Source organism: Uranotaenia lowii, chromosome 3 (genome assembly GCF_029784155.1).
Source record: "Uranotaenia lowii strain MFRU-FL chromosome 3, ASM2978415v1, whole genome shotgun sequence".
NCBI lineage: Eukaryota > Metazoa > Arthropoda > Insecta > Diptera > Culicidae > Uranotaenia > Uranotaenia lowii.
Genome location: NC_073693.1, coordinates 15,448,008 through 15,465,222, shown reverse-complemented (window position 1 = coordinate 15,465,222; position 17,215 = coordinate 15,448,008). Strand labels below are relative to the sequence as shown.

General features: G+C 31.1%; 1 protein-coding gene across 3 annotated transcripts in view; it reads right to left on the bottom strand.

Annotated features, from left to right (window-relative positions):
* The window catches only part of LOC129754075 (ras-related protein Rab-32), a 48,963-nt gene that overhangs the window by 29,919 nt on the left and 1,829 nt on the right, over positions 1 to 17,215 (bottom strand). The window contains exon 1 of one of the 3 annotated variants that reach the window (XM_055749938.1): positions 10,310 to 11,154. The exons of 1 other annotated variant lie outside the window; for it this stretch is intronic. Coding sequence is in view for 1 of the 2 variants with exons in the window: in XM_055749937.1 (XP_055605912.1) it covers positions 902 to 1,132 (231 nt within the window). In the remaining variant the exon portion in view is untranslated. Of the gene's footprint in view, positions 1 to 901; positions 1,263 to 10,309; positions 11,155 to 17,215 lie in introns of those variants that run through there. One more of the 3 variants, XM_055749937.1, reaches the window with a different exon arrangement.

Here is a 17,215-nt window from a genome sequence, read left to right as displayed (position 1 = left end):
CAGCGCGACGAAGTTCCGCTTAAATATTTGGTCAGATTTAGCATCATATCACTGTTCTAAAAGTGTCCTGGAGTGGTATGATGCCAATTCTGATAATTTTGTTCCAAAGGACATGAACCCGCCAAACTGTTCGAAGCTGTGCACGGTGGATCAGTACTGACAATAATGAAGCGGGAACATCGGAAGAGCAAGAAGACAGTCAAAGACGAGAAGGACATGTTAAGAAAATCGAAAATAAAAAACTGAGAAACTGGTACCGCATGACACTGTTAAGACTTTAATGGAGGGCATCAAGCGAAAATGCATTCAATTTTACACTCAAGGCTCCATCGATTTACTTTTTTTTTATTTTTGAAGTAAATATATTTATAAAACTACCCTTAAATTTTGGTTTGATTCTTAACGTTATAAGAAAATTGGCATGACATTTTCGGTGTCACAATAATCTCGTGTTCGCCGTTTATAAAATCAAAACTAAATGAGCCGCCAAGCTAAAAAAAGTCTATCTGTTCAAATATACTTCCCAAATGAAATTTGATAGAAAACAGCTCCAATGAACGAAAACATTTGTGTTCATTCTCTATGGGAATGGCACTGGTTATGAATTATTATATTTTTATTTCTTCAGTTATATGATAACAGCAATTTTATTTGACTGTTCCAACTTCTAATCAATATACCACACGCGGCAGCCTTCGTATGTGTGCGTGTAAGTAGAGATTTAAGTAGCTCGAGGTGGTGTACTCATTTTAATCAACTTCCTTGAATTTATGATTCACAATAGCGAGCTATTTCTAGCATTTGCAGTTAAAGCTCGGCTTTAAGCCTGAGACCATTCCGGATTGCTTTTATCATTGCACTAAACATGAAGCTTTACCACATCACAGATGAATATTCCTACCTTTCTCGAGCCCGAATTCTGCTCCGTAACAAACTGTCCGCTGGAATCCCGTCGAAACAAATTCTTCAGATACGAGGAACTTCTCCTGAGCAACACCTTCGGATTCCTTCGACTTCCACTTCCGACACTTCCGTTCTTCACCGAACCAAGTTCCAGCTCTAGATCAGTACTTGCACTTGCACTAGCACGCGATGCAGCCGAAGAGACCACAGCAATGACACTTGTGACCATCGCTAGTCGAATGCTGATAATCTTCTATGGATGGCCAGCAACTGGTGGAGAGCACTTCTACTGGATGACGGGGAAATTCTTGAGCACTTCCACACAGTTGAAAGATGATGATAGTCCACCAGGGTTACGGAGAAAAAAAGGACTACAATGTCATGGTTTCCGATAATTTTGTTGACAATCCGCGCGGGCAAGGATGAATTACGACCGACCAATGCGATGATGCGATGAGACGATGGCACCCGGCACTCTCCAACGACGGGGAAACGGAACAAAATTTATTCTTGGTCAAGTCACCCGGCCTGCTCCAGAAGTACCTACCAAAGTATCACTAGTAAGTACAATCACTTCTTCCAGCGGGCCGTCTGCAGCACTTTTCGGAATGAGTAATAAATAAAGATGGTCACAGTCGCAGGCCTACAGTCGAGTCCTAGGGTGTTTGTGTTTCATCAGCTGCTACCAGAAGTAGAAGGTGGCAGACGCGAGGAAATAATCGTGACAGCACGCAGTGATGAAAGCATTTCTATTTGGTGTGACGATAACGGACGCCCGATAGTGGAATGGTATTGTAGTCAAACTACAAAAATATACTGAATCAGCGTTTTATCTGAATTAAAATCCGGGGTTCAAGCACAAGCTTCCAAAGGAACTCAGAAAAAGAACTCAGAATCCATATCGAGATTGTAAAGGTGAATCCACAAGATACATTTTAAACGCAAATCATGAATTACATCCATTCACCGCACTCAGAAATAAATCAAATCCTCGCTTCCACCTTTAAATAAACTCTATGCATCAAAATTTAAAATATTATAGGTGTGCGATGTGAAATACAAAACAAACCTTATCGAATTCGTCAAATGGACTTTGATTGATTTTTACATAACATCTTAAAACACGATATAATTATCAAAATTCAATTTTAAGTTTACTTTTACTACGAAAATTAACATTTTAATTTCAAAGTTGTGATTTTAAAACATCGCTTTTCCATAAAAATCGGTGAGACTTTATGTGATTTTAGTTAAATCTATACGATGCATATTTTGTCATTATTTCTATGACTTCTGAGTCTGGAGATGTTTCATTTAAAAAGATGACTTTTTAAACACCGCGAAAAAAGGAAGGAAGTTTAGATTTGACAGGTTAGTGGAAAATACCCAAAATTTTCGTATTCATAAGTGTTTCTGCTAAATTTCGCTTGAGGTTTGGGTTTTCACGTTGCATCGTTGACGTCAAATAAGCCATTCCTAAGATTTCCATATTCAACTACATATTGCAGCACCGATGAGTGAGGGACTATCGAGCCGAATTGAAACATCAACAACGAGAAATTGGAAACATTTATAGAGCACGTTATGAAAACCGAATAATTACTCTAGTCTTTCCAAAGCGTTAAAATTATCATTTGTTGAAATTGAATGTTATATTCATTAGAGGGTATGATGTTTGGCGTTGATCTCTGAGATTTTATGAGAGCATTTTTTTTTGTTTTATCTAACAAAACAAACGAAAAACATCATGATATACGACGAAATTTCAATTAAAAGATACTTTTATAGTTAATCATCAAAACTGCCTCACTTAATATTTTTAAATAAATTCTTTTTTTTCTGTATGAGCAAATCCACTGCGTCCAATTTAATATTTGTCTGACCATGTCGTACTGTTATAACTTCTTGCTTCTAAGGTAAGCTTGCCAGATTGCCCAGGGTTTGCCCGGATAATTAAAACAAAATTTGGGAAGAGTTCGCTCCGGGCCGGTTTCACGGATTTCATTAAAAAATGCCAGGATTTCATTTTATTTGTCAAATCAAACAAAAAAAACAAATTATGTTGTAATTTTTTTTTGTTATTTATGCTTCCAACAAGAAACCTTCGAGCAAGTTTTATAAAAATAATCAAAATGGATAAAATATCCCGGATTTGTCGGGCCCAGATACAGGGTCCGGCAATTGAACTGCTACATTACTTCAACAGTATTTAATTATATCGTTGCACACGAAGCAGTATTGAACGACCCCTCGTCGCATTGTTTGCATTAAGTCTTAGCTATCATTGGATGTAAGTATTACTTTTGTAATCAGGTGTTATTTGGAAAAATGGATTTCGAACAGAAACGTAGCGCTGTGGTTGTCTTGTTCCTAGCTGGCAAACGGCAGAAGGACATAGTTTGTGAACTGTCCATTATAAGTGTGTGCAGAAGTTTTGTATACCGTACAGTTAAAAGATACCTGGAGACCGGAAGTGCCAAAAAAACGGTATAATGGGTGACGCCGACCTACTGTGGTGACACCTGCCATGGCGCAGATCGTCAAGAAACGCCTTAATAGAAATTCTCGTCGTAGTGCCACTAAATTGGCAGAGGATCTCAACATATTGGATCGAAGTCTCCGTCGGAACCTGAAAGATAAACTTCAGACCAAGCCCTACAAGATTCAAAAGGTTCAAGACCTTACGGTGAAGCAGAAACAAGAACGGGTAGAAAGAGCGAAGGCGCTGCTGAAGAGGGTCGCGGAAGGAAGGTTGAAGAATATCGTGTTTAGCGACGAGAAACACTTTACCGTACAGCAGTTCGTGAATAAGCCGAACGACAGAGTTTGGTTGCCAGACAGATCACGAAGCCATGCCGACTTGCTGACGGTCACCCGGCGACAGAAACCAGCATCGGTGATGGTTTGGGCCGGAATCACCCGTGATGACCGGACTCCGCTGGTTTTCGTCCCTGAAGAAGTGAAGATCAACCAAAATACATATCGGGAACTAGTTCTACAGAATTTTGTCGAACCGTGGGCACGTCGACATTTTTGTTCCAGGGATTGGGTTTTCCAACAGGACTCGGCGCCGGCTCACAAAGCGAAGAAAATCCAACTTTGGATTGCGCAACATTTTCCAGGGTTCATTTCGAGCTCCGTGTGGCCGTCGAGTTCGTCAGACCTGAACCCTATGGACTTCGCTGTTTGGAGTATGTTGGGGGCCTAAGTCTGCTCTAAGAAACATGAAGGTTTGGAGGTCCTGAAGCGACATCTCGTGACAGCCTGGGATAAAATACCACAAGAACACCTGCGGACCTCATACGATGCGTTCCTCGACCGTCTGCGGAGAGTGTTTTAACTCAAGAGCGAACAAGTCGAACTTTACCAGTGAATTTTGAAAAAGTTATTTGTTTTCAAGAGAAATTGAATGAATTTGAAATAAAAAGTTGTTGTTTTAATCAATTTATTTGTTAATTTCACTGTAGCAATGTAGCAATATTCCGGACCCTTGAATTATTTTGGCAGGATGCAGAGGTAACCCCGATCCTTAAGCACAAAGTTGATCTTTCATCCCTTTCTACCTATTCCAGCCTTTGACTACTGGGAAGTGGCCGGCGTCGTTGTTGATATTCAAAGAGCAACAATTGGCAATGTGGAATTCGGTCTACTGAGCCACGCCTGCGACAATGGAGTTCAAAATGCTTTAAAAGTAATGTTGAAGCAATAATGAAATCACTTAATGATAAATAAATAAACCTCACTATTGCACTATGGGGTTTGAGGCGGCAAAAAGTCGAAAATTAACTTCATCGTAATGGTATTTGTCATACACCAGTTTGCAGCTTTATATTTAGCTAAGATATCCTCAATTTTTAAGATCATTATCATGAGCACTTATCGTTTCACAGACATCAGACTTAGAAAATTTTGAAAAATATACTTTAGATCCAATAATATTCAAATCAATGTTTCTCCTTTGAATGAAATGCTACACTAACTTCCAATACATCGTTAGAAAGCTTATTTTCTAAGCTTTTTTCCGAAATATTTTTAATTTTTACACGGTTAACAAAAAAGTGTAAAAACTGAGTAATTATATGATTAACTCAAAAGGTTCACACATTTTGGTCTCTAAGAAAAAAGCCTTACGTTTCCCAAAACTTTTTTTGACTTTAAAACATAGCTTAAGGTCTAATTATTCGAATGCAAGACAAAAAAGTTGCATATATTTGCATCCTTCATAGTTATAATAAAAACAAAAAATGGGTAATTTTTAACCATTTTGGAAAAATAGTATATTTTATATTAAACATCATTAAGCAAACATTGTTCATAACGTGCAGGAAGATGATTGTAATTGATTGTTACCAAAAGTTACGATAGAGTTTTGATATCTGTAGAAATAACTGGGATTTTTTCAAAACTACTTATTTCCCCAAAATTATACAATTTTTATACTGCATTTTTTTGCGTGTACTCTTTAATTCTTCAGACAAAACTGAATAATATTGAACAAAAATACCCTGAGTGGTTTTGCTTTAACCTCTCAAATATTTTTTGTGAACACCGAACTTAAAAATATGCACGCGTTTCCGAAATAAGTTTATTTAAACAATTATTGTTTCAAAACTACACTATGCATTTTTACGAGTAAATGTTCCAATTTCATTGTCCTTTCTGAGCACACATGTAAAACTAAAGCCGAAAATAGTTTATATTGGGTTTCGAATGTAAACAACTCATTTCATCTTCAAACAAGTTCATAGATAGCAAAAATATACTTTTTGCCGCCTCATTGTATGGGGCTGTCCCATAGTGTATTGTAGGTAAAAATTCATGATGAAGTATTTCGGGTTCCACAGTTCAAGGTGAATGTGAGTAGTCAATCCAGCTAAGCTAAACTAAATTAAACGTTCGTCCAAAATCCTGAAAAATCTAATTTTTGTTGGTTTTTTTTTGCTCCGTTCACTGTTAAATTTAAGACTTTTAAAATTAAGTATTTTGATATTGTGAAATTGTGATTTTTCTTGGATAAGTGGCCAAAGCATAGTGATGAATAGTTGCATGATTAATTGTTTGTGCCCGACCCGATTCTCCGTTGATTTCATACACTTCCAATAATTGACATCGTTGTATGATCCGCTATAAGAGGAAACACACTTCCTACTTCAACAATTGATGAGTTCGTTCCATGATCCTACTTATTTTTTTATTCTGAACTGGTGTTGCAACCCGGGAGTTTATACCTGAAAATCCTCAATATTGGGAAATTCTTAAATACCGTAAATTGATTAACAAAGGGACGTGAAGTGATCCTCCGCATTTTGCGAGAACCGCAGGGGAGTTTATTCTTTTGCAACCTAATTTTTCAACTAAAGAAGTACAATGTCGGAAACATTTTCGGGTTAATTTTATATGTTGAATTATGTTGAAATTACTATTTTGTTTCAAGTGTCTGGAAGGAAAGTGGAATGCGCATGAGAATAACGTCTTAAATCGTCGAACAAATAAAGGGATGCTTTAGATTAGGTTGCGCCTTGGAACCCGGAGGTTGTTTATGTGCTCGTTATTGTTATGTATTCGACCTTTAGTTCAAAATCCCTTTTACTTACTTTTATAATAAGGGAGAATAGATTTCTCAGCATGTCATACTGGGTTTGGGATGTTGATCAACTAAAATATACCGGGGAGTCTTGTGCTAGATATCAACCTATTAACGTACTTTGTTTAACGTCTCCGAAACATCCAGTGGATGAGCAACCTTTTGAACCAACGGGCCAATTTAAATTTGAAATCTTGTCGGCGGTCGCACTTAGAATAACTTCTTTTAAATAACTAACAGAGCTTTAGATTTTTATAACTACAAATTTTTGGCGAAAACAAATCTGAAAAATGAAAAAGATAAAACGAATTCACGTGTTTTAAACAGAAATTCAACATGACCTTTTAAATACTTGATATTGAAAGCGTACGTCTTTGTGATTTATGAAATCTCTCAATTTTTCAATAAATATTCCTGGCGAACATTCGTTCTTACAACATTCTTGTTAAAACCGACGGAACTATTAGTCATCACTTCCATTTAAAAATCTTCTGGAGCTTACCACAGTTTAAGAGTGTGAAAGAAATCACCGTCTTCTTATCGTTGAACGTTGAATCGCCTTTTGACTTTTGTGATTTTTTCCACAATTAAAACTTGTCCTCAAAGCTTACTTTTTTCGCTACTAACGGTTAAACCCCCGTTTTTTAATTGAAGTTCTGTATTCGATTATTGGATTGAGATGTTGAGCAAGGTTGTCGAAATCATATAGGAATTTTCAATTTCAGATATTTTTAAGCATCTGTCTTCAAAACTACATTCTTCATTCTAGAATTTTTATCCGGATTTTTATATGAAGTTTTTAATCTTATTTAGATATCATTGGGATAGCCAATGACCTTTTGGGTCGAATCACAGAATTTCAGATATCTATTGTTTTATTAAGAACTAATAATTTTTTATGGTAACTTTGGTGCCGGCTGATTCATGTTGATTTAAAATCTTAAATCGTTCACCCAGTCTTAATTTTTAAGCTTGTGTAATTTATGGCAATATTAAGAAATAAAAAAAAATATTTCACAAGGTTTTGGTTTAATTTTTTGCCAGTATTTGAATGCTAACTGAACAAGCCTTTTTGCCGAATTGGATAGAATAATTAAAAAAATACAACTTTCATACAACTTTATTTTTGCTTGAAACGAATTTCGAAGTCCGTTAGGGAAGTCATTATCCCTAACGGACTTCGAAATTCCTTTGATCATGTGTAGCTTCCGATTTTTGGCTGCTCTTCCGACTCACTTTAATGGATTTTGCTTTCCAAAGTGGTAGGAGTGTAGTAGTTAGGAAAAATGTATCCTGAATAAAAAAAAACTCCAATATTACGTTATGCCAATAAATAATATAGCATTTTTGCCTAGAACAGAACATAATAAATGCTTTTAATGGCAAAAAAAAATTAACAATCGGAATGATTGTGGGACAAACGCAGATAAATGCATTTTTGATCAAGTTATATAAATTTTTCAAACAATCCATTGCAAAAAAAGTTCAGGCATACAAATTTGAAGAAAAAAAAATTTCGCGGGCCACACGAAAGGGTCTCGCGGGTCGCTGTTTGCTCATCCCTAGTTAGTGGATAGTAAGTGCCTTCAAATATTAAAGTACTCACACATAAGTTATTTAAATCATGTTCCATGTTTAAAATTTGCGATATTTACCAAAGTTTTCTTTGCTAGAGTAAAACCGGCATTAAGTTTTAAATAAAATTATTTTTTTTCCCTTATATCATTCGTTACACATTTGAAATTTTCTGGCTATTGGCTAGTGTGATACAGTCACAAACTGTCAATTGGTTATACCAATGTTGAAAAGATTTTGTGGTGGTACTAATTTTTTTACTTTTCATTTAATATTTATTTTCAAGAGCGAGAATCGGCGCTACAGCCAAGGTCAATAACCAGAGATGATGGTGCTCTAAACTCCGAAACATGCGGTTTTATCATACGTTCGATACAGATATGATACAATTACAATTTATCATTGGATTCAAGATATACCCCAATGTTTAAGATTTCTGTGTAGAAAAACCTCATTTCCACCCACAGACGAACGAACTCACAAGGGCCACCATCGAAGAGCACAGTAAATTTTAGCAAATGTACTTCCATCATGAATATTTCGAACATTTTATAACCATCGAAACGTATGGTACTGTTGTTCACGTTTCTTCCTCCCTTGATTCCAGTTGTCTCTGTGTCCAATACTGCACAGTGGGCCCAGCCAAGTTAAGATTAGTAGTAAATGTACTTGTATTGTACGGGATGCTGACAAGATCTGGCTGTGTATTTATGTATCATAAGCATTAGCATAAGCATTTAACGAAGTCAAAGAATTCAAAAGTTTCAGAATCCGAATTACCTGTGCAATCACCTGTGAGTTGCCTTCATAGGAAAATTTGTTTCCACAACCTCAGTTACCATTTAAAGGTTCAATCCCCAGAATTTCAGACATTATGGTGTTCTGAGCTGGTATAGTGACAATTTTCCTTCCATGGCGACCGTCAAAATGTTTAATGTCGTTTTAATAAGGACGAGCAAAACTTCTAGACCACTTCAAAGCTGTGACAGAATCCTATTGAAAATAACACACGAATGTGTCCCTACATTTCATCAGTATCAAGGGATTTAGAATGTCCCATAATTGATATTTTTTACAAAAAAAAAACAGGGCTAAATGGTGTCAATTACATTACAAATCTCCAAAATTTATCTTCGAAATTGGCTTTTGTAAAATGTCAATAATCAACTGTATTCTCAACATTTTAAACTACCGTAAACTGGGGGAACTTTGATCACTTTTTTCATTCATTTTTGAATATTTTGGAAGCGGTTGCTTTTTCGTAATACCTAAAAGCTTTAAAACCCTAACTGAGGTGAGGAGTTTTAATCATGATCATGGATTGCAGTGAATTCAAACTACATTTGTGGTCATAATTAAATGTTTGTTACAAAACCAGATTTCAAGTTTCGGGGTAACTTTGATCGCTATGGTTTTTACGTATCTCAACATCTTCAAATTTATTGTTTTGATGCCATTAAGCACAGAAGGCTCAAAACATCGATAACAGTAATTTTTGGTTTGGGCTCAATTGAATTTTTCAACGTTTTCTTCCAAAAACAAATATACTCGAAAGAAGGACAATGTTGTTGCATACATTTAGGGGCAAAAATTATAAACATTTCTCAATATTTTTTGGCCTCGAAAACAAATAAAATGTTACCTTCATGCAAGTCCTCGTCTTTGCTCCCATGTTCTTTTTTTCTTCAAATTTTACCATTTGATAGGGTTTTTAGCCATTTTTCCTATTCAGGCTTTTTCATGGAAAATGGCCGTTTTTTTTCAATATCCAAAAATTATCATCAAATAACCATAAAAATAACACTTTAACTTACCCTAAACTAAGAAAAAAGTTGAACTTTCCCATTGAACAACTCATTTGCTCCTTAATGCTTAAATTTGATCAGGAGAGATGTTTGTTTGTGAGCCTTCAAAAAACTAGATATTTAAAGATTTTAAAATTATATTGTAAGTAATAGAAAAACCTTCTAATAAAACCCAAATTTTGCTTATTTGTAACTCAATTTACAGGCTTTCAAACGTAGTAAACAGCTTTCAGATATTTTAACTTCAGACTTAGTTAATGAGGATTATCTGCAAAAATTTCATATTGATCAAAGTTACCCCGCTGATCAAAGTTCCCCCAGTTTACGGTACTTAAAATGAATCTTAATAAAGGATTTGTTCTTTGAAGGTTTATTTTTTTTTCATAAGTTCCACACCCTTATAAGAAATCCAAGAATAGAATTTAAACAAATTGGAACCAACCTGCTAGGGGAATTGAATCCGTAGTCCGTTTACACCGTTTTTTTTATCAGCGAAATGAGGCCGTGCGGTTGATGTGTGCTGTTGTTGACTTATTTGTTGGTCAACGATTCTTGCTTACGCTCAACTCAGCTTCCACAATTTTTTAACTACTAGCAACAACAACAACAAAAACTCGCTGCTACCAACAAGGCCGCGACGATGGTTTGTCGACGTATTCGTCTTTTGTGCTCACGAAGGGTCTAGCTCCAATACGCGCATGCAACAACGCTTTACAATGTTTTCTTTAAGCGGCTTAGTGGCGCTTCCAGTTGATTACGATTAGCAATTGCAGGGCACTAAGTCACAAACTGGTATTTTCGGTTTAAAATCTCGGAAAATTGCAGACACAAAACAATCACATTCACGCTACAGTTACAGAAAGGTGTAGATACGAAATTTGTTATCAGACGTTTATCACACGGTGCTTGATCCGGACCAGGTTTTGTTTGCTCTTTGAAGATAAACACTGCACTCAGCTCGTACAACAATGGATTCCCAAGCTATAGCTCTCCCTTTTTCGCTCTTTCACTTTGCGGTAGCTCCAGGCTCCAGTTGTCACGTATTTTAATAGTAAGACCGTCCATAAAACAATGAACAATGTTGCATCAAGCTTTTGTGGAAGTTTCACAAGACACGACACTCGACCAAAAAGTAGGAAAATATCACAGAAACACACTACACCCGCGTTTGCCGAGGCTAACTTCTGAATAAGTATACCGGAATTCTTTGAACTGCCGCCGATTTGAGGCTTCTTCGTAGAACAACAGATTGGGACTTTCCGATTGGCTTTCCACTGCACAGTGTCCGGATTGTGTGTGTATATTACTTTCTTACTTACTATACTAGTCGAACGATAGAGAGCAAGAATTCTTCACAACTGCCCCAAGCGACGGCAAGCGAGTAGCGACAAGAAAGTTATCAGCTTTTCCTACCGGGCAATTTGGGCCCAACGGATAGGAATTTGGTGGAAACGTATTGAGAAGGTTCTTAGTATTGGGCAGCTCCATCGGAAATCGTTCGGTAAAAGAGAAAATCTTAAGTAATACTTTTGATTTTGATGACTCACAATTTTTAAATAAAACAATCGATAATCAACTGAATTAGAAACGAAAATCAAAAGTCAATCTTCTAAGAGATGTTCAGCACACCAGGTGGATAGTTATCAAACTGGAAATAGCTTCCTAATGAACGGCATTTCAAATTTGTATTGACAAGTCCGCCGGCAGTCCGAAACCCCGACAATGACTGATAAGATTATGAGAAGCTTTTTTTGTGACAAGTTCTTTAAAGAAAAAGTGAACCAGAAAGGTCTGGGTGGGTGCTTTTTTCTGTTTGTACCTTGTTATCATATTTCTAAACCTTGTACGTGAAGTGAGACAGCTAAACAGTTTGGAGCAGCAACACTCCAATCTGTATGCAACGTTGATGATTCAAACCAAAATAAAATAAATAAGTCTTCCCCTCTCCCCTACTCGAACCACACACAAAAAAATTACTGGAGGTATAAAACATATGGCTTATCATTTACTTTGTCGTCATCGCTTAGAAAGATTTAGTACTAACTAGCTCTGAGGAAAAAGTGGTACCGAGGGAAAATATTTCTGTAATTAATCCACATTCTTCAGTTTTAGTCTGCCAAAATGTTTTTGATTATTTTTATGTTTTTTTCTAATGGTGAGAAGCCATAGAATCAGAAAATTTTTCTGTGAAAGGCATAAAACGCCGAGATATAAAGTTATAATTAAAAACAAATGTTTGGGCTAAAATCAACGGTGATTGTGAAAATTTAGCCGGATTGTACTCAGACATATTCACGTAAATCACTAAATAAATTGAGAAACCACAAATTGAACTTTTTTTTATTTTATTTTAAGCTACATTTTTAAACAGTCCAATGTGTAAATTGAAAGCTGCTGGTGTATTTCCGGAGCGAGTTATAGTTTTAGTTATAACAGGACCAATATAATTTGGACAAACGGCATAAATACGTTTTTACGATCTTAAATGTTAAAAATACACGTCAAAAACAAAATTTAAAAAAAATTATTAAGTACTCCAAAATGACAAAAATGATGAAAATTTCATACAATAAAAAAGAAACACAAAAAAAAAAGATTAAATATGACAAAAAAAAAAATACTAAAAAAATGATGACGAATGACAAAAATAGCAAATATGTCAAAGAAAAAAACATTATAAACAAAACAAAAAGGTGCTAAATACATAAAAAAAATATCATAAGAAAAAACAATAGTTTTTTTTTGTAGAAATAAGTGGAAATTTTGAGAAAAAAACCATTCGATTTTTGCAACACAAAATGTTTAGGAGTGTTGCTAAAATCAAACGAGGTCTCATAATATTGTATGATAAATTGTATTAATAGACCCTTCCCATTTTAATGAATGAAAACTCCATAATTATCAGATATAACATAGATATTATTAATAAAACCAACCCCGGATAAAGTTAGAATCAAAATGATCTTGACAGACATTCTTTTTCCTTTTAGCAAAGAACACCGTGTCAGCTTGTTATTGTTAAAAAAGCTATACTTTTAGATGTGTTGCAATCTTTTAAAAAATCGCCTCAAAAAACAAAAATCAGATAAAGTTCCGAAGGTTTTCAAAAATATGAAGTTGACAAAAAAGGGAATAAAAAGATATTAAAAAAAAATATAAAAGAACACCAGAACAAACAACAAAAATGAACATTCAAAATATAAAAAAAAATCATAATTAATAAAATTTGAGTAATTTTTGTATTTTGTTAACATTTAAGTCATCTTAAACGTTTGGGTATTTTGATAATTTTCAAATTTCAGAAGATATAGTCCATTCAACAATTTCAATCAATTTTTATGTTGTATTTTTTTCTATTTTACAATTTTTGTCATTTTTGTCATTTTTGTAATTTTTGTAATTTTTGTAATTTTTGTAATTTTTGAGATTTTTGAGATTTTTGCCATTTTTATCATTTTTGAGATTTTTGTCATTTTCGTCAATTTGGTCATTTTTGCCATTTTTGTCATTTTCATCATTTTTGTCATTTTGATAATTTTTGTCATTTTTGTCATTTTTGTCATTTTTGTCATTTTTGTCATTTTTGTCATTTTTGTCATTTTTGTCATTTTTGTCATTTTTGTCATTTTTGTCATTTTTGTCATTTTTGTCATTTTTGTCATTTTTGTCATTTTTGTCATTTTTGTCATTTTTGTCATTTTTGTCATTTTTGTCATTTTTGTCATTTTTGTCATTTTTGTCATTTTTGTCATTTTTGTCATTTTTGTCATTTTTGTCATTTTTGTCATTTTTGTCATTTTTGTCATTTTTGTCATTTTTGTCATTTTTGTCATTTTTGTCATTTTTGTCATTTTTGTCATTTTTGTCATTTTTGTCATTTTTGTCATTTTTGTCATTTTTGTCATTTTTGTCATTTTTGTCATTTTTGTCATTTTTGTCATTTTTGTAATTTTTGTCATTTTTGTAATTTTTGTAATTTTTGTAATTTTTGTAATTTTTGTAATTTTTGTAATTTTTGTAATTTTTGTAATTTTTGTAATTTTTGTAATTTTTGTAATTTTTGTAATTTTTGTAATTTTTGTAATTTTTGTAATTTTTGTAATTTTTGTAATTTTTGTAATTTTTGTAATTTTTGTAATTTTTGTAATTTTTGTAATTTTTGTAATTTTTGTAATTTTTGTAATTTTTGTAATTTTTGTAATTTTTGTAATTTTTGCAATTTTTGTAATTTTTGTAATTTTTGTAATTTTTGTAATTTTTGTAATTTTTGTAATTTTTGTAATTTTTGTAATTTTTGTAATTTTTGTAATTTTTGTAATTTTTGTAATTTTTGTAATTTTTGTAATTTTTGTAATTTTTGTAATTTTTGTAATTTTTGTAATTTTTGTAATTTTTGTAATTTTTGTAATTTTTGTAATTTTTGTAATTTTTGTAATTTTTATAATTTTTGTAATTTTTGTAATTTTTGAAATTTTTGTAATTTTTGTAATTTTTGTAACTTTTGTAATTTTTGTAATTTTTGTAATTTTTGAAATTTTTGTAATTTTTGTCATTTTTGTAATTTTTGTAATTTTTGTAATTTTTGTAATTTTTGAAATTTTTGTTATTTTTGTAATTTTTGTAATTTTTGTAATTTTTTTAATTTTTGTAATTTTTGTAATTTTTGTAATTTTTGTAATTTTTGTAATTTTTGTAATTTTTGTAATTTTTGTAATTTTTGTAATTTTTGTAATTTTTGTAATTTTTGTAATTTTTGTAATTTTTGTAATTTTTGTAATTTTTGTAATTTTTGTAATTTTTGTAATTTTTATAATTTTTGTAATTTTTGTAATTTTTGTAATTTTTGAAATTTTTGTAATTTTTGTAATTTTTGTAACTTTTGTAATTTTTGTCATTTTTGTAATTTTTGTAATTTTTTTAATTTTTTTAATTTTTGTAATTTTTGTAATTTTTGTAATTTTTGTAATTTTTGTAATTTTTGTAATTTTTGTAATTTTTGTAATTTTTGTAATTTTTGTAATTTTTGTAATTTTTGTAATTTTTGTAATTTTTGAAATTTTTGTAATTTTTGTAATTTTTGTAATTTGTGTGATTTTTGTAATTTTTGTAATTTTTGTCATTTTTGTAATTTTTGTAATTTTTGTAATTTTTGTAATTTTTGTAATTTTTGTAATTTTTGTAATTTTTGTAATTTTTGTAATTTTTGTAATTTTTGTAATTTTTGTAATTTTTGTATTTTTTTTAATTTTTGTAATTTTTGTAATTTTTGTAATTTTTGTAATTTTTGTAATTTTTGTCATTTTTGTCATTTTTGTCATTTTTGTCATTTTTTTCATTTTTGTCATTTTTGTCATTTTTGTCATTTTTGGCATTTTTGTCATTTTTGTCATTTTTGTCATATTTGTCATTTTTGTCATTTTTGCCATTTTTGTCATTTTTGTCATTTTTGTCATTTTTGTCATTTTTGTCATTTTTGTCATTTTTGTCATTTTTGTCATTTTTGTCATTTTTGTCATTTTTGTCATTTTTGTCATTTTTGTCATTTTTGTCATTTTTGTCATTTTTGTCATTTTTGTCATTTTTGTCATTTTTGTCATTTTTGTCATTTTTGTCATTTTTGTCATTTTTGTCATTTTTGTCATTTTTGTCATTTTTGTCATTTTTGTCATTTTTGTCATTTTTGTCATTTTTGTCATTTTTTGTCATTTTTGTCATTTTTGTCATTTTTGTCATTTTTGTCATTTTTGTCATTTTTGTCATTTTTGTCATTTTTGTCATTTTTGTCATTTTTGTCATTTTTGTCATTTTTGTCATTTTTGTCATTTTTGTCATTTTTGTCATTTTTGTCATTTTTGTCATTTTTGTCATTTTTGTCATTTTTGTCATTTTTGTCATTTTTGTCATTTTTGTCATTTTTGTCATTTTTGTCATTTTTGTCATTTTTGTCATTTTTGTCATTTTTGTCATTTTTGTCATTTTTGTCATTTTTGTCATTTTTGTCATTTTTGTCATTTTTGTCATTTTTGTCATTTTTGTCATTTTTGTCATTTTTGTCATTTTTGTCATTTTTGTCATTTTTGTCATTTTTGTCATTTTTGTCATTTTTGTCATTTTTGTCATTTTTGTCATTTTTGTCATTTTTGTCATTTTTGTCATTTTTGTCATTTTTGTCATTTTTGTCATTTTTGTCATTTTTGTCATTTTTGTCATTTTTGTCATTTTTGTCATTTTTGTCATTTTTGTCATTTTTGTCATTTTTGTCATTTTTGTCATTTTTGTCATTTTTGTCATTTTTGTCATTTTTGTCATTTTTGTCATTTTTGTCATTTTTGTCATTTTTGTCAGTTTTGTCATTTTTATCATTTTTGTTTTGTAATTTTTGTCATTTTTGTCATTCTTGTCATTTTTGTAATTTTTGTAATTTTTGTAATTTTTGTAATTTTTGTAATTTTTGTAATTTTTGTAATTTTTGTAATTTTTGTAATTTTTGTAATTTTTGTAATTTTTGTAATTTTTGTAATTTTTGTAATATTTGTAATTTTTGTAATTTTTGTAACTTTTGTAATTTTTGTAATTTTTGTAATATTTGTAATTTTTGTAATTTTTGTAATTTTTGTAATTTTTGTAATTTTTGTAATTTTTGTAATTTTTGTAATTTTTGTAATTTTTGTAATTTTTGTAATTTTTGTCATTTTTGTAATTTTTGTTCATTTTCAAATTTTTGTTATTGTTGTAATTTTTGTAATTTTTGTAATTTTTGTATTTTTTTGTAATTTTTGTAATTTTTGTAATTTTTGTAATTTTTGTAATTTTTGTAATTTTTGCAATTTGTCTAATTTTTGTAATTTGGCAATTTTTTGTAATTTTTTTAATTTTAATTTTTGTAATTTTTGTATTTTTTGTGATTTTTGGAAATTTTATAATTTATGTAATTCATGTAATTTTTATGATTTTTTTGTTTTGTGTGATTTTTGTGAATTTTGTCATTTTTTCATTTTTGTGATTTTTGTCATTTTTTACTAAATTTTCAGATTCAGAATTCAGATTCAAAATTTAGGTTCAGAATTCACTTTTTAATTTTTTTTTTAAATTTATTTAATTTTTTTTGTAGATTCAGAATTCAAATTCAGAATTCAAAATCCAGAATTCAGATTCAGAATTCAGATTCAGAATTCAGATTAAAAATTCAGATTCAGAATTCAGATTAAAAATTCAAATTCAGAATTCAGATTCAGAATTCAGATTCAGAATTCAGATTCAGAATTCAGATTCAGAATTCAGATTCAGAATTCAGATTCAGAATTCAGATTCAGAATTCAGATTAAAAATTCAGATTCAGAATTCAGAT